The sequence below is a fragment of the Ranitomeya imitator genome, chromosome 3 (genome assembly GCF_032444005.1).
Source record: "Ranitomeya imitator isolate aRanImi1 chromosome 3, aRanImi1.pri, whole genome shotgun sequence".
In the NCBI taxonomy this organism is placed as follows: Eukaryota; Metazoa; Chordata; class Amphibia; order Anura; family Dendrobatidae; genus Ranitomeya; species Ranitomeya imitator.
In genome coordinates, this window is record NC_091284.1 from 574190536 (window position 1) to 574209751 (window position 19216).

Genomic DNA, 19216 nt, shown 5'->3' on the forward strand with positions numbered 1-19216 from the left:
GGTTCTGCATTATAAACTTCTATAAAGCACTTGGTGGGTCAAAGTGCTCACCACACATCTAGATAAGTTCCTTAGGGGGTCTACTTTCCAAAATGGTGTCAATTGTGAGGGGTTTCAATATTTAGGCACATCAGGGGCTCTCCAAATGCAACATGGTGTCCCCATCTCAATTCCAGTCAATTTTGCATTGAAAAGTCAAATGGCGCTCCTTCGCTTCCGAGCTCTGTCATGCGCCCAAACAGTGGTTTACCCCCACATATGGGGTATCGGTGCACTCAGGACAAATTGTACAACAACTTTTGGGGTCCATTTTCTCCTGTTACCCTTGGTAAAATAAAGCAAATTGGAGCTGAAGTAAATTTTTTGTGAAAAAAAGTTAAATGTTCATTTTTATTTAACCCCTTAGCGACCGCCGATACGCCTTTTAACGGCGGCCGCTAAGGGAACTTAAACCACAGCGCCGTTAATTAACGGCGCTGTGGAAAAAGTGAATAGCGCCCCCCAGAGTCGGATTTTCTCCGGGGTCTCGGCTGCCGGGGGTAGCCGAGACCCCAGAGAACATGATTCGGGTTTTTTTTTTACCCACCCCGCATTTGCGATCGCCGGTAATTAACCGTTTACCGGCGATCGCAAAAAAAACGCGATCTCTCTTTAATTTCTCTGTCCTCCGATGTGATCGCACATCGGAGGACAGAGAAAAGGGGTCCCAGGTAGCCCCCCAATACTCACCTATCTCCCCCGGTGCTCCTAGTGGCTCCCGGTGGGCGCCGCCATCTTCAAAATGGCGGGCGCATGCGCAGTGCGCCCGCCGGCCGGCCCCCGCGAGAATCTTTGGGGTCTCGGCTGCCGGGGTTAGCCGAGACCCCAAAGAGCATGATCGGGGTCGGTTTTACTGACCCCTATATTGCGATCGCCGGTAATTAACTGTTTACCAGCGACCGCAAAAAAAAAAAAAAGTAAAGTGTAATTCTCTGTCCTCTGATGTGATCGCACATCAGAGGACAGAGAAATAGGGGGATTCGGGGACCCTGTCATACTCACCTGTGTCCCTGGATCCTCCTGCTGCTCCTCCTGGCCACCGGCAAACGAAAATGGCGGGCGCATGCGCAGTGCGCCCGCCATCTGTCTCCATCTGCCGGCCGGCAGGAGAACAGCAGTTGGGGCAAAAATTAGGGCTAGGGTTAGGGTTAGGGCTATGGTTAGGGTTAGGGCTAGTTTTAGGGCTAGGGTTGGGGCTAAATTTAGGGTTAGGGTTGGGGCTAAATTTAGGGTTAGGGTTGGGGCTAAATTTAGGGCTAGGGTTGGGGCTAAAGTTAGGGTTAGAGTTGGGATTAGGGTTAGGGTTTGGATTAGGGTTGGTATTAGGGTTAGGGTTTGAATTAGGGTTACGCTTGGGATTAGGGTTAGGTTTGGGATTAGGGTTAAGGTTAGGGTTGTGATTAGGGGTGTATTGGGATTAGGGTTAGGTTTGAGGTTAGGGTTGAGATTAGGATTAGGGGTGTGTTGGATTTAGGGTTTTGATTAGGGATATGGTTAGGGTTGACATTAGGGTTGTTTTGGGGTAAGGGTTGTGATTATGGTTAGGGTTAGTGATTAGGATTATGGATCAGGTTGAGATTAGGGTTAGGGGTGTGTTGGGGTTAGGGTTGGAGCTAGAATTGGGGGGTTTCCACTGTTTAGGTACATCAGGGGGTCTCCAAACACGACAGCCAATTTTGCGCTCAAAAAGTCAAATGGTGCTCCCTCCCTTCTGAGCTCTGCCGTGCGCCCAAACAGTGGGTTACCCCCACATATGGGGCATCAGCGTACTCGGGATAAATTGGACAACATCTTCTGGGGTCCAATTTCTCTTGTTACCCTTGTGAAAATAAAAACTTGGGGGCTACAAAATCTTATATATATATATATATATTTTTTTTTTTTTCATGGCTCTGCATTCTAAACTTCTGTGAAGCACTTGGGCATTCAAAGTTCTCACCACACATCTAGATAAGTTCCTTGGGGGGGGTCTAGTTTCCAAAACAGGGTCACTTGTGGGGGGTTACTACAGTTTAGGTACATCAGGGGCTCTGCAATCGCAACATAATGCCCACAGACCATTCTATCAAAGTCTGCATTCCAAAAAGGCGCTCCTTCCCTTCCGAGCTCTGCCGTGCGCCCAAACAGTGGTTTACCCCCACATATGGGGTACCAGCGTACTCGGGATAAATTGGACAACAACTATTGCAGTCCAATTTCTCCTGTTACCCTTGTAAAAATAAAAACTTGGGGGCTAAAAAAATCTTTTTTTGTGGAAAAAAAAATATTTTTTATTTTCACGACTCTGCATTATAAACTTCTGTGAAGCACTTGGGCATTCAAAGTTCTCACCACACATCTAGATAAGTTCCATGGGGGGTCTAGTTTCCAAAATGGGGTCACTTGTGGGGGATTTCTACAGTTTAGGCACATCAGGGGCTCTCCAAACGCGACATGGCGTCCGATCTTAATTCCAGCCAATTCTACATTGAAAAAGTCAAACGGCGCTCCTTCACTTCCAAGTTCTGCGGTGCGCCCAAACAGTGGTTTACCCCCACATATGGGGTATTGGCGTATTCAGGAGAAATTGCATAACAAAATTTATGGTTACATTTATGTTTTTACACTTGTGAAAATAAAAAAAAATGGTTCTGAATTAAGAGGTTTGCAAAAAAAAGGTAAATGTTCATTTTTTCCTTCCACATTGTTTCAGTTCCTGTGAAGCATGTAAAGGGTTAATAAACTTCTTGAATGTGGTTTTGAGAACCTTGAGGGGTGTAGTTTTTAGAATGGTGTCACACTTCATTATTTTCTATCATATAGACCCCTCAAAATGACTTCAAATGTGATGTGGTCCCTAAAAAAAAATGGTGTTGTAAAAATGAGAAATTGCTGGTCAACTTTTAACCCTTATAACTCCCTAACAAAAAAAATTTTTGTTTCCAAAATTGTGCTGATGTAAAGTAGACATGTGGGAAATGTTATTTATTAACTATTTTTCGTGACATATCTCTCTGATTTAAGGGCATAAAAATACAAAGTTTGAAAATTGCAAAATTTTAAAAATTTTCGCCATATTTCCGTTTTTTTCATAAATAATCGCAAGTAATATCGAAGAAATGTTACCACTAACATGAAGTACAATATGTCACGAAAAAATCTCAGAATCAGCGGGATCCGTTGAAGCGTTCCAGAGTTATAACCTCATAAAGTGACAGTGGTCAGAATTGCAAAAATTGGCTCGGTCATTAAGTACCAAATTGGCTGTGTCACTAAGGGGTTAAACATTCCAAAAATTCCTGTGAAACACCTGAAGGGTTAATAAACTTCTTGAATGTGGATTTGGGCACCTTGAGGGGTGCAGTTTTTAGAATGGTGTCACACTTGGGTATTTTCTATCATATAGACCCCTCAAAGTGACTTCAAATGAGATGTGGTCCCTAAAAAAAAAAAAATGGTGTTGTAAAAATGAGAAATTGCTGGTCAACTCTTAACCCTTATAACTTCCTAACAAATAAAAAATTTGGTTCAAAAATTGTGCTGATGTAAAGTAGACATGTGGGAAATGTTACTTAAGTATTTTGTGTGACATATCTCTGTGATTTAATTGCATAAAAATTCAAAGTTGAAAATTTTTTTTCACAAATGAACGCAGGTAATATCAAAGAAATTTTACCACCATCATGAATTACAGTATGTCACAAGAAAACAATGTCAGAATCACTGGGATCCGTTGAAGCGTTCCAGAGTTAAATCCTCATAAAGGGACAGTGGTCAGAATTGTAAAAATTGGCCCGGTCATTAACGTGCAAACCACCCTTGGGGCTGAAGGGGTTAAGGTCGGGTGCACACTATCCGGAAGTGGCAGCACTATCAATGCAGCATCCAAAGCGCTGCCGTCTATTGAATGTGGGTGAATCCGCATATGTTACTGAACCATTCGGATTCACCGCGCCCAATAAATTCTATTGGTGAAATTTCTCTTGCTGAGACTCGCGTCTCGCGTCTCCACAAGAGAAATTGACATGCTGCGGTCTGGAGAGATGCGCTGCAAGTCAGTCTCCGCGAGTGAGCCCCAAGCGTCTTTGGGCGCATAGTGGGCATGGGATTTCTTGAAATCACGTCCACTATGCTGTAACATCTGGATGCTGCGGGTTAGATGCTGCAGAAGCACACAACGTCCAACCCGCAGTGTGTACTGATCATCTGCACATACCCTAAGTCACTTTTTTGTGATTTTTTTTTTTTTTTGGCCATAGTTTTGTGAATCTTTCTTTACTATGTGCCGTTCTTCATTTTGAAAGGCACATGTACGGTCTAAACTCTAAATGCCATCTTTGTTATGGGTGTTTTGCCCATATCTGTGTTTCTGAAACCTGAAAAGACTGAACATATCTCCATTGCTCTCTTTAAGGGTACCGTTACACAGTGCAATTTTGATCGCTACGACGGCACGATTCGTGACGTTCGAGCGATATAGTTACGATCTCGCAGTGTCTGACACGCTCCTGCGATCAGGGACCCCGCTGAGAATCGTACGTCGTAACAGATCGTTTGAAACTTTCTTTCGTCGTCTAGTGTCCCGCCGTGGCGGCATAATCGCATGGTGTACCAAAGGTGTGCATGATATTGTATACGATGTGCGCATAGTAACCAACGTCTTCTACATCGCACATACGTCATGAAATTATCGCTCCAGCGTCGTACATTGCAAAGTGTGACAGCAGTCTACGACGCTGGAGCGATATTGTTACAATGCTGGAGCGTCACGGATCGTGCCGTCGTAGCGATCAAAATGCCACTGTGTGACGGAACCCTAACTATTACCGTAATTTACATTCTCTTTAGTAATTAGACATAGAGGTTGATTGAGCTGTAGTCTGAAACCCCCATTTATATCTTCCTGACACTTGGCTATAACAAAAATAATGGCATCTTTGTAATGGAAGCTTATACTTCGTTGAGACTTCTGTTTGACTCTTGGCCAATTTTGTGTCCCTCTTCTAAGCGCATGCATATGACATTGCAATTTTATGTCACAATGTAATTCTATAGCACTACCAGCAGCATTACATCCTCTGCATGTGAGGCCGGTTTCACACGTCCAGATAATTCCAGTGCCGTATAAAATCGGTACTAGAGTTATCCGTGTCCGTGTGCTCACGTGGCACATCAGTGTGGCACACGTGTGCCGCCTGTGTGCCCACTGGGTACCACACGCACCGCGCAGGAGACAGCGCTAAAGTTTAGCGCTGTCCCCTGCATCGTGCTGAATCCGCGATTCATATCTTCCCTGCAGCAGCGTTTGCTGCAGAGAAAATATGAATAAGTGTTTAAAATAAAGCACATAGATCTTTATTTTAAACACTATTATTCATATTTTCTCTGCAGCAAACGCTGCTGCAGGGAAGATATGAATCGCGGATTCGACACCAGTGGGGGGGACAGCGCTTAATGTAGCGCTGTCCCCTGCATGGCACACGGACAACGTCCATGTGCGGTACGTGTTTTACACGGACCCATTGACTTTATTGGGTCCGTGTAATACGTGCGCTCCCACGAACACTGACATGTCTCCGTGTTTGGCACACGGAGACATGGTCCGCAAAAAATCACTGACATCTGAACAGATGCAGTGATTTTTATGTGTCTACGTGTGTCAGTGGCTCCGGTACGTGAGGAAACTGTCACCTCACGTACCGGAGCCACTGACATGTGAAACCGGCCTGAAGTAGTCTGGTGAACGCCCCTCTTGGTGGAAAATGAAAGTACCTGTGCTTCCACTGATTAGCTAAGTATATAAAACAAATGTTTCTGAATGTCACCAGCACCCCGTGGAGGCTGGTCACCTGCCAGCGATACGCTTTATTTTTTCTTTCCACTTCACTTCTGTGTACACTCATGGAGTATCACTTTACTATGCTCTGAGCCAGCATTCATGTACTAGCGGTATTTCTTTCACTGCAGGTAAGTGTTCACACTAGGCAGTCAGCTCAGTTACCCATCCGTTCTGAGATCACCTTGACGATTGGTGGATGGGCTCACAATTTTTGGCCAAATCTTGTGCTAAGAATCTCATGTGTTTTTTCATATATTTCACAAGCCATTATGCTATTCCCATTTCAAGTATTACACATTTCCTTGCTCTAGCACAGATTAATTTTGAGTGCAGCCATTAATCTATTTGCTATATGACTTTTTTGGTTATGCACCAGTTCAGATTATATTGCTGTTCAGTCAGTTTTTCTATATCCCCTGGGTGGTTGTGGCGCTGCATTGATGTACACATGTAGCAATCCATAACATGTTTCATGGCTATTTTGAAACTTAAAGGGAACCTGTCACCTGAATTTGGCGGGACTGGTTTTGGGTCATATGGGCGGAGTTTTCGGGTGTTTGATTCACCCTTTCCTTACCCGCTGGCTGCATGCTGGCTGCAATATTGGATTGAAGTTCATTCTCTGTCCTCCATAGTACACGCCTGCACAAGGCAAGATTGCCTTGCACAGGCGTGTACTATGGAGGGCAGAGAATGAACTTCAATCCAATATTGCAGCCAGCGGGTAAGGAAAGGGTGAATCAAACACCCAAAAACTCCGCCCATATGACCCAAAACCAGTCCCGCCAAATTCAGGTGACAGAGTCCCTTTAAATTGTGTCAAAACTTAGAGATTTGCAATTGAGGAAGATTTGACCAGATTCTGCTCCGAAAAACTCTGCCTGTGCCCACACTGATTTTGTTTTTTGGAGCAGAAACTTTCCAAATCCTTCTCAAATTCTTCTAAATCCTTCTCAATTCCTCAACTTGATTCCGGTGCTGTATTAATGCACTGATAGTTGTTCTGGTGATGTATTTATGTAACTACACTTTTTCAATGATGTGGGACCCTTGGGATGGCAGTGTTGCAGGGTATTATAGGAACAATCAAACAGTAATTTAACAAAATACCATATTTCCTTTACTAAATATTTTTAATTTGGTAAAAATGACCGTAATGACTCAAACTATAAAACTATGACATCATTTCTCCTGCATGGTAACAGCAGAAAAAAAATGAATTTAAAAAATGATTGTGTAATTTTTTTTTTTTTACAATCATCCTGCCTTAGATGTTTTATGATTATCATAGAGTTCTCATATTGAAAAACAAAATAATATAATATAGAAGTGGAGCAGTGATATTGTTTGATCAATTGACACTTTGCAATCTAAAAATTAAACTTTTTTTTGACCGAAAGGCAAAAATAAAATAAAGGGATAAAAAAAAAAAAAAATGGACCTATAGATTTAAAACTTTAGGAGTTTTCAGCGTAATTTGTCATGTTTTCCCTGTAAAGAGCAGATGATGTAGCTGTTATTTTAAGTGAATATGGACAACTGATTAGCTGGAATCTGCCCACATAATGCGGCTCTTTAATTGGAGAGCCTGTGGTACCGTAGCAGAACACTGAAGGGAATTATTTAGCTTTAGGGATGACTCCTCATGGGAATTGTGGGCTAATCAAGTGTCGTGTGTTAGCTGTGGGATGGAGGGCATTATGACGATTATGACATGTTAGCACACGCCTGTATTACAAGTGGACAGGCAATGAGTTAATCAAGTGTTTTATCTGCCCCATTATAGCAGATTTCAGTATTGGTTCTGTCATAGGTTCGTGAAATGTATAGTAAATGGGAAGGAGTGGAGCACGTCCTTATGATACAGGCTCTAAATATCCTTCTTACCCTTATGGCCTACAGTGTACAATTTACATGTAGAGCTATATTGGGGAAGTGCATATAATTAGATCATCCATTATCCAGGCCATATTTACACTGATAGATTTTCACTTCCACAATATTTTATACATCTTTGTGAAAGCCTTTTTTTCTTTTTAAATCCAATTTTTGGTGGTTGTCTCAGTGGTTTCACTGTCTGGAGTGCTCATGTCAAATATAATTTATTCATCTATTTGCACCAGTTTTCTATTCTGGCCATGTAATGCACTATGTTGCCAGGGCAGGTTTTCCAGAAATTAGATTTTTCACTCCATAAGCTTTAAATTTTTTAAACCGCTTTCCACGCCTGCTGGTTCAGCTCTCCACTGCTGCACCAATCTTGGTTGATAGGTGACCTTAGGCGTCAATGCTGAATCCGGTCCATAAAGACCTAGGCAGTGGCTGAGATCTGGTGCTGGGGATGGTTACTAAATCCCTGTATTGTTAATTTTATCCCCTTAGTGACGGAGCCAAATTTTTGAAATCTGACCAGTGTCACTTTATGTGGTAATAACTCTGCAATGCTTCAACAAATCCCAGTGATTTTGAGACTGTTTTCTCGTGACACATTATACTTTATGATAATGGTAAATTTAGGTCAATATGTTTTGTGTTTATTTATAAAAAATATCACAAATTTGAAAAAAATGTTAAAAAAAATTGCAATTTTCAAAATTTGAATTATTATCCCTTTAATCCAGATGATCATACCACAGCAAACCATTAATAAATAACATTTCCCACATGTCTGCCTTGCATCAGCATAATTTGTAAAATGTTATTTTATTTTGTTAGCATTTTAGGAGGCTTAAAAATGTAGCAGCAATTTTTCATTTTTTTCAAGGAAATTTACATTTTTTTTTTGTGCACTTATCCATGTTTGAAGTGACTTTAGAGGTCTCATATATTGGGAAACTCACAAACGTGATACCATTTTAAAAACCGCACCCCCTGACATATCGCAAACTGCTGTCAGGTAGTTTATTAACCCTTCAAGTGCTTTACAGCAATTAATGCAAAGTGGTATGACAGAAATGAAAATGTGTATTTTTACAACCTAAATGCCTCTAACTTCTGAACAGGTTACAACAGCCGTCAGACTCTAAAGGTACCTTCACACTGAGTGACTTAACGATATCGCTAGCGATCCGTGACGTTGCAGCGTCCTGGATAGCGATATCGTTGTGTTTGACACGCAGCAGCGATCTGGATCCTGCTGTGACATCGTTGGTCGGAGCAGAAAGTCCAGAACTTTATTTCGTCGCTGGATCTCACGCAGACATCGCTGAATCGGCGTGTGTGACTCCGATTCAGCGATGTCTTCACTGGTAACCAGGGTAAACATCGGGTTACTAAGCGCAGGGCCGCGCTTAGTAATGCGATATTTACCCTGGTTACCAGTGTAAATGTAAAAAAAAAAAAACAAACACTACATACTTGTATGTAGTGTTTTTTTTTTTTTTACATTTACAATGGTAACCAGGGTAAACATTGGGTTACTAAGCGCGGCCTACCAGGGGACTTCGGCATCGTTGCTCGCTGGAGAGCTGTCTGTGTGACAGCTCTCCAGCGACCACACAACGACGAAACAGCGACGCTGCAGCAATCGGCATCGTTGCCTATATCGCTGCAGCGTCGCTTAATGTGACGGTACCTTAAGGCCGCTATTTGGTCATGAATTGCCATGGCAAACATCAGGACCACACAATCATGATCTGAGGGCACCAATTGGGATAAAGAGGAAGCCCCCACACTCTGTTAACCATATATAATGATGGAGTCACTATTTACAGCAGCATCTAAGGGGTTAAACAGATTTGGATGGTGCAAACACTGATTGTGGCTGATGCAGAAAGTTGTCAGCTATAGTGCACAACCGACAGATGCTGTATTGTTACCTGTATGGGGAGGCTATTCTCTTATATGTCAGGTCAGTTAAAAAAACGTATTGGCTGTCATTAAGGGGTTAAATAGTTGAGAGTTTATAGGGTAAAAAAATGTAATTCCTGGAAAACCTGTTTTAAGGGTATGAGCACACCTTAAGGGTATGTTCACACTATGCGGTTTTTACTGCGAATCGCCGCGATTTTGCCGCTGCGGGTCCGCAGCTGTTTTAAATGCAGGGTACAGTACAATGTTACCCTATGGAAAACAAAAACCGCTGTGCCCACATTGCGGAAAATCCCGAAAAAAACCGCGCTGAATTGCTGCGGAAAAAAAGAAGGACCATGTCACTTCTTTGTGCAGAATCGCAGCGATTTTGCACCCATAGAAATGCATTGATCCGCTTACTTCCCGCATGGTGCTGTGCACACCATGCGGGAAGTAATGCGGATAATGTGCGGGTTATACCCGGGGTGGAGGAGAGGAGACTCTCCTCCAGGCCCCGGGAACCATATTTGAGTAAAAAAAAAAAGAATTAAAATAAAAAAATCATGATATACTCATCTCTGAAGTCTCAGCGCTGCACGCGGCCGTCCGGTCTCAGGTTTGCTATGCGACCAGGACCTGCGGTGACGTCGCGGTCACATGACCGTGACGTCACGAAGGTCCTGGTCGCACAGCATCTTTGGAACCGGACCGCCGCTTGCAGTGCCGAGGAGATTGGGACGTCAGAGGGTGAGTATATCATCATTTTATTATTTTTAACACTACTATTGATGCTGCATATTGCTGCATATGCAGCATCAATAGTAGGGGTAAAATCACGCAGCGGAACCCGCAGGACAAACCGCGATAAATCTGCAGGGATAACCGCAGCGGGTTTGCCCTGCAGATTTATCAAATCCGCTGCGGGAGAACCCGCAGGACAGAACGCAACGTGTGAATGTGGCCTAAGTATTTGATGCAGAAAGGTCTTAACCATCTTCTCAGGAAATATGCACCCACACCACACACGCACCCACACCACAGACACCCACACCACACACCCACACCACACACACCCACACCACACACACACACCCACACCACACACACCCACACCACACACACACACACACACACACAACACACCACACACCACACCACACACACACACACCACACACACACACCCACCCCCACACACACTACACACACTACACACACACGCTACACACACACGCTACACACACACGCTACACACACACGCCACACACACACGCCACACACACACGCCACACACACACACACACTACACACACACACACTACACACACACACACTACACACACACACACTACACACACACTACACACACACACCCACTACACACACACCCACTCACTACACACACACCCTCACTCCACACACACCCACACTCCACACACACTCCACACGCACCCCCACTCAACACGCACCCCCACTCCACACGCACCCCCACTCCACACGCACCCCCACTCCACACGCACCCCCACTCCACACGCACCCCCACTCCACACGCACCCCCACTCCACACGCACCCCCACTCCACACGCACCCCCACTCCACACGCACCCCCACTCCACACGCACCCCCACTCCACACGCACACCCACTCCACGCACACCCACTCCACGCACACCCACTCCACGCACACCCACTCCACGCACACCCACTCCACGCACACCCACTCCACGCACACCCACTCCACCACACACACCACCCCCCCGACCACACCACACACCCCCACACCACACCACACACCCCCACACCACACCACACACCCCCACACCACACACTGTTGAGTTCTTAATAGATGTTCAAGTAATTGGTTGTGTTATGTCCATAGAGAAATAAGAAAATTAAAGAGCAGACCCATCATCACCTATTCCTCTGTTACTCTGCCTAGAAATGTGTAAATAATTTGACAACTGGGTGTTAGCATTACTCCGGTCAAATAAGTATGTTTCTGCATAGTTTGCTGCGTTCAGCGTTGATTAGACAATGTGTGCATTTACAGGACTCACTCTCAATTGGTAACATAGAGCTCTCTGTTTATTAAAAAATGTCCAAAGAGAATAGCAGAGGAGCAGTACAACATGGAGTTTTAGTAAATGTCCCAATTCCTAATAACTCTGTTGTGCGGTTTCACAGTTTTTTCAGACATACTGATAGGGAATTTAGTGTGAGCCCCATCGAGGACCGTGATAATGTGTGCAAAATGTAAAGCGCTGTGGAATATGTTAGCGCTATATAAAAATAAAGATTATTATTATTATTTGGCATTATATCAATAATTTGACAACTGGGTGCTACCAGTTAGTGGGTGTGTCCCTACACACTCTGACATTATCCAATCATCGCTGCCAGTGTGTTGAGACGCACCCCTTTGACAACTGTGCTACAATTCCCATTGTCAATGTATTTATAGATTCCTCTGGATCTGTTTTGTATTGTCTCTGTTATGCACTAAAGCAGACATGTCAGGGGAAGTACTGGGTCCTCTTTTTAAAGGGAATCTGTCACTAGGTTTTTGCTCCTTCCTCTGAATGCAGAATGAGGTAGAGACAGACCCCCTGATTCCAGTAATATATCACCTACTTGGATGCATGTAGGCATTTTTGATAAAAATCCTTTTCTCTGCTGCAGATCTAGCAGTTCTCTGAATGCTTTGCTCTGTATAACCCGCCCACATCACTGGCAGCTTTTTGTGTACACTGTGCATAGACAGAAAGCTCACAATCGGTAATGGGGGCAGGTTTATACTTTTAGCTTGCATGTAATATGATAAATAGAAGAAAGCTCTATAGGTAGGATATCTATACATGGCATTTTACATATAAAATACTAAATATTAGAGACTTCCATTTTCTGTTACAAAAATGGGAATGATATATGTTCTTAGAAAAAGCAAAGTTGCCAATTTCCTTCCTGTTTTGTACGATGATGGTAATTGCTTTACTGTGAGCATCTGTCAATTCTGAATTTTTCTCTCTACAGGTTCACGTGAAAATGGCGGATGAAGCGGTCTGTGTTGGCCCTGCTCCCACTAGCAAAAGCTACCTCAACATGGATGCCATCATGGAAGCCATTAGGAAGACGGGGGCCCAAGCTGTGAGTCTGAATGGCTCGATCTGCCGCAGCTGTTCCAGATATAGCAGGCAGAATAGCCAGAATTTGTATTAAAATTAGCAGAAAGGAGCTGAATATTCTATTCTTGTTTGGTTCATGTCACACGAGTTAAATGTGGCCGAAATCTCCACTGGAAATCAAAGGCTTCTGAAGCATCTGGCAAGGCTGGTGGCAGTTCCTGCAGGTGGCGGCTGGATTCACAAATCACACCAGGGAGCAGCTTCAGTTCATTCCCAAATATGCTGGGGGGGGAATCCCAATTAGCTTTAACCCTTTCCCAGTTTCTTTTAATTCCTTTTTCTTTGCTACATGATAACTAAGGATAAATAATTAAATTCCTTTTCACGGACCATGCCTTTTACCGCAGTTACAATTAATATTGAATAGTGTGTGTATGTATATGTATGTGTGTGTGTATATATAGTAATTTAATATAATATTTCTTCACGTTTATTTCTATTTTAGACACAAAATAGCATTTTATTTGAATAGTCATATTGCAGAGAAATTTTATTTTATTTTTTAAATTGGCAATTATTATAATGTGTTATATTTTATAGCTATATTTTTTGGGGCAGTTCTTCGATCAGCTGGCTTAAAATCTTTTTGGCTGTGGTGGGGTTAAGAATTGAATCTAAGCAATGACCGAGTGCCTATTATGATAACACCCTCTGTTTTTATTTTCCAGGTCCACCCAGGATATGGGTTTCTTTCTGAAAACAAAGAATTTGCCCGACGTCTGGTAAGTTGAGCTGTATTGTGGCGTCTACTGAATCTTTAGGCTAAGCAGCGGAGCAGCCCTGTGTAGTGGCTGCATTCAACAGTGAAAGGTGTCTGATTATGGCCATGGCTGAAAGCGCCGCTGTTAGGGCCCATTTATGGCTTAACCTGCCCTCATTACTGGATATTGTTCGATTAATAATCAGAAAAGTGAAATTGCCATCAGTGTGTTAATACTAGTCATTCTTCATTGTGCTGCCTATTCTTTTATAACGTAATCCTGTGTAACCGAACATTGTAATATACATCGGTTTTTACATAATACATCTGTTAATTTGTGAAAAGATTTAGATTTTTACGTTGATTTATTTTTATCCTGCATATCTTTATTCTATGCTTATCTCCAGTAGAATGAATGAATTGTGGTCCTCGGCTTGGTAATTACCATCTTGTATTCACTGCGATCCTCCTGTCTCACGTAACTCACAAGTTACTCGACACTACGTCCAATTGCGTTAACATACGTGACGTAGCGCCCAAAATTATAAATTTGTTTCAAGAGGCAGATCAGGGCACCAACGGATTTGTGGCAAGGTTTATTAAGTGGTTCTTAATCTGTGAGCCATATATATGTGAAATGATCCAAAATCGTGTTCCCTTTGAACAGTTAACAGCCTATTACACTTGGATAAACTGAGGCATTGGGGGGTAAAACAAGTGATCTGTAGGTCAATCGTGGTCACTCACATAGCAAAAAAAGTTCAGAATTGACTTTCCTGCAAAATGGCTTGTCTGTGAAATATTTATTTAGCATATTGTACAATAATTTTGAGCAATGTAATGTTTTAGATTTGCTTTTTCATTTTTTTTTCAAATGTTAAATTGTAATGTAAATGTAATATAGGTTCTTAACATTTTTTTTTTAATGAAAATATGAAGAAATTTTTTTTTTTGTCCCTAGTTATTAAAAAAAAAAAAAAAAAGGTATATGCATAAATAATGTATTATTACTTTGTGATTCTATGGGAAAAAAGTAATTTCGGGTACTTCTATCAGGTTTGTCTAACATACCCTTCAGACTTCTGAAAATGGTAGGTCTTATGACCGTTGTGCCCCAGTGTATGAGTGTACGTTTAGAACAGGGGTGGGCAATTAATTTTGCCATGGGGCCGCATGAGAAATTTGGATGGTTTTAGAGGGCCGGACTAATATAATTAACTAATTTTTACCCAATACTGTAGTATACATATGCTAGCAGATAATAACCCAGTGCACAAGTACTGAGGAGCAGATAATAACCCAGTGCACAAGTACAGAGGAGCAGATAATAACCCAGAGCACAAGTACTGAGCAGATAATAACCCAGTGCACAAGTACAGAGGAGCAGATAATAACCCAGTGCACAAGTACTGAGGAGCAGATAATAACCCAGAGCACAAGTACAGAGGAGCAGATAATAACCCAGAGCACAAGTACAGAGCAGATAATAACCCAGTGCACAAGTACAGAGGAGCAGATAATAACCCAGTGCACAAGTACTGAGGAGCAGATAATAACCCAGAGCACAAGTACAGAGGAGCAGATAATAACCCAGAGCACAAGTACTGAGCAGATAATAACCCAGTGCACAAGTACAGAGGAGCAGATAATAACCCAGTGCACAAGTACTGAGGAGCAGATAATAACCCAGTGCACAAGTACTGAGGAGCAGATAATAACCCAGAGCACAAGTACTGAGGAGCAGATAATAACCCAGTGCACAAGTACAGAGGAGCAGATAATAACCCAGAGCACAAGTACTGAGGAGCAGATAATAACCCAGAGCACAAGTACTGAGCAGATAATAACCCAGTGCACAAGTACAGAGGAGCAGATAATAACCCAGTGCACAAGTACTGAGGAGCAGATAATAACCCAGTGCACAAGTACTGAGGAGCAGATAATAACCCAGAGCACAAGTACTGAGGAGCAGATAATAACCCAGTGCACAAGTACAGAGGAGCAGATAATAACCCAGAGCACAAGTACTGAGGAGCAGATAATAACCCAGAGCACAAGTACTGAGCAGATAATAACCCAGTGCACAAGTACAGAGGAGCAGATAATAACCCAGAGCACAAGTACTGAGGAGCAGATAATAACCCAGAGCACAAGTACAGAGGAGCAGATAATAACCCAGTGCACAAGTACAGAGGAGCAGATAATAACCCAGAGCACAAGTACAGAGGAGCAGATAACCCAGTGCACAAGTACAGAGGAGCAGATAATAACCCAGAGCACAAGTACAGAGGAGCAGAGAACCCAGAGCACAAGTACAGAGGAGCAGATAACTCAGAGCACAAGTACAGCGGAGCAGATAACCCAGAGCACAAGTACTGAGCAGATAATAACCCAGTGCACAAGTACAGAGGAGCAGATAATAACCCAGAGCACAAGTACTGAGCAAATAATAACCCAGTGCACAAGTACAGAGGAGCAGATAATAACCCAGTGCACAAGTACTGAGGAGCAGATAATAACCCAGTGCACAAGTACTGAGGAGCAGATAACCCAGAGCACAAGTACTGAGGAGCAGATAATAACCCAGTGCACAAGTACAGAGGAGCAGATAATAACCCAGAGCACAAGTACTGAGGAGCAGATAATAACCCAGAGCACAAGTACTGAGCAGATAATAACCCAGTGCACAAGTACAGAGGAGCAGATAATAACCCAGAGCACAAGTACTGAGGAGCAGATAATAACCCAGAGCACAAGTACAGAGGAGCAGATAATAACCCAGTGCACAAGTACAGAGGAGCAGATAATAACCCAGAGCACAAGTACTGAGGAGCAGATAATAACCCAGTGCACAAGTACTGAGGAGCAGATAATAACCCAGTGCACAAGTACAGAGGAGCAGATAATAACCCAGAGCACAAGTACTGAGCAGATAATAACCCAGTGCACAAGTACAGAGGAGCAGATAATAACCCAGAGCACAAGTACTGAGGAGCAGATAATAACCCAGAGCACAAGTACAGAGGAGCAGATAATAACCCAGTGCACAAGTACAGAGGAGCAGATAATAACCCAGAGCACAAGTACTGAGGAGCAGATAATAACCCAGAGCACAAGTACTGAGGAGCAGATAATAACCCAGTGCACAAGTACAGAGGAGCAGATAATAACCCAGAGCACAAGTACAGAGGAGCAGATAATAACCCAGTGCACAAGTACAGAGGAGCAGATAATAACCCAGAGCACAAGTACTGAGGAGCAGATAACCCAGAGCACAAGTACAGAGGAGCAGATAATAACCCAGAGCACAAGTACAGAGGAGCAGAGAACCCAGAGCACAAGTACAGAGGAGCAGATAACTCAGAGCACAAGTACAGCGGAGCAGATAACCCAGAGCACAAGTACTGAGGAGCAGATAATAACCCAGAGCACAAGTACTGAGGAGCAGATAATAACCCAGAGCACAAGTACTGAGGAGCAGATAACCCAGAGCACAAGTACAGAGGAGCAGATAACCCAGAGCCCAAGTACAGCGGAGCAGATGACCCAGTGCGCAAGTACTGAGGAGCAGATAACCCAGAGCCCTTACCACCGACCACCGGCACCGTCCGACTCCACAAGTGACCTCAGTACAGCGCTGCAGTGCCACACAGAACACCGGCGTCCGGCGCAACGGAGCAGAGCAGCAGCATGTGTCACGCTGAGGGACGTCACCTGCTGCTGGCGCTTCGCTGATGCGGAAGTGCCAGCGGCGGTCAGCGCCTCTCAGCGGACAGGAGTTTGAATGCAGGGCGCACAGGCGCAGGCGTGGCTGAAGGGAAGGGGAGCCAAGCGGTGCCTGGGGCGGCGGGCGGCAAGGGAAGGGGAGCCGAGCGGTGCCTGGGGCGGCGGGCGGCGGGCCGTTTACAACAGTCAGGTGGGCCGGATGCGGCCCGCGGGCCGCATCTTGCCCAGGTCTGGTTTAGAAGGTTTATTTTTTCTGAAGATAAAAAAATGGATGATCTGAAACGAGCACAAATGCTGCTTCGGCTCTGATGTGTATTTCATTGTAATCAACCTTAATGCAACCAAACTCATCAAAGGAGTTGACGTAGAAAAATATACTGTTGCCTACTGGGGGGGAGGGGGGGGGGGGGAGGATGGGTATGTACAGATAACAAACCCTCATGATACTCTCCTACCAGCACCTGCCTGAATCCAGCGCAGGTCACTCTGTACTCTGTAGACTGCATAGAAACAGAAAGTGGTAATGTCACTGTTTCGCCAGACCGTTACAACTTGTGCATGTCTGGTAGTTTACACGGCGCTCAATCACATGACCTCTGTTTTATTTTGTCCAAGCAGCTCCTAAAAAATTAATTAGATGTTAAGTGTTTAAAAGGACCATGCCGGGACAATTTTAGTAATCAAACTAGTGGAATGTATGTAGAGGACTAGTACAACGTTGAAAGTGATGCCAATCTTGTAATCCGATGTGCCATCTCCAAAAAAAAATAAAGCTTTGAAATCACATGAAATCAGCTCGGAATAGAATAGTGGGGGTGTTCATGCACTTTAAGTGCATCGCCGCCACCCAGTGTCCTTCCAGGCTACTTTGCATATATATGACTTCAAAGATAATTATTAAGTGGTTACACATCATGTTTTGTCAAGACAAGTCTAATTTGTTTATTCTACAAGTTATACAACAATTCTGCTAGTTTCATTAGTAAAATTGCACAGGTTCCCTTTTGTATACAGTGGGGGAAAAAAGTATTTAGTCAGTCACCAATTGTGCAAGTTCTCCCACTTAAAAAGATGAGAGAGTCCTGTAATTGACATCATAGGTAGACCACAACTATGAGAGTCAAAATGAGAAAACAAATCCAGAAAAATCACCTTGTCTGATTTGGCAAGATTTATTTTGCAAATTATGGTGGAAAATAAGTATTTGGTCTTTAACAAAAGTTAATCTCAATATTTTGTTATATCCTTTGTTGGCAAAGACATAGGTCAAATGTTTTCTGTAAGTCTTCACAAGGTTGGCACACACTGTTGGTGGTATGTTGGCCCATTCCTCCATGCAGATCTCCTCTAGCGCAGTGGTTTTGGGCCTGTCGCTGGGCAACACGGCCTTTCAACTCCCTCCAATGGTTTTCTATGGGGTTGAGATCCGGAGACTGGCTAGGCCACTCCAGGACCTTCATATGCTTCTTATGAAGCCACTCCTTCGTTGTCCTGGCGGTGTGCATGGGGTCGTTATCATGCTGAAAGACCCATCCACGTTTCATCTTCAATGCTCTTGCTGATGGAAGGAGGTTTGCCCTCAAAATCTCATGATTCATGGCCCCATTCATTCTTTCATGTACACGGATCAGTTGTCCTGGTACCTTTGCAGAGAAACAGCCCCAAAGCATGATGTTGCCACCCCCATGCTTCACAGTAGGTATGGTGTTCTTTGGATGCAACTCTGCATTCTGTCTCCTCCAAACACAATGAGTTTTGTTTCTACCAAACAGTTCTACTTTGGTTTCATCAGACCATATGACATTCTCCCAATACTTTTCTGGATAATCCAAATGCTCTCTAGCAAACTTCAGATGGGCCCGGACATGTACTGGCTTAAGCAGGGGGACACGTCTAGCACTGCAGGATCTGAGTCCCTGGTGGCGTAGTGTGCTACTGATGGTAGCCTTTGTTACGGTGGT

The 19216-nt window shown here is 43.6% G+C and overlaps 1 protein-coding gene across 1 annotated transcript in view; it reads left to right on the plus strand.

Annotated features, from left to right (window-relative positions):
* The window catches only part of PCCA (propionyl-CoA carboxylase subunit alpha), a 791250-nt gene that overhangs the window by 119309 nt on the left and 652725 nt on the right, over window positions 1-19216 (plus strand). Inside the window, exons 5-6 of the mRNA XM_069757971.1 lie at window positions 12678-12791; window positions 13498-13551. Coding sequence (XP_069614072.1) covers window positions 12678-12791; window positions 13498-13551 — 168 coding nt within the window. The remainder of the gene's footprint in view (window positions 1-12677; window positions 12792-13497; window positions 13552-19216) is intronic.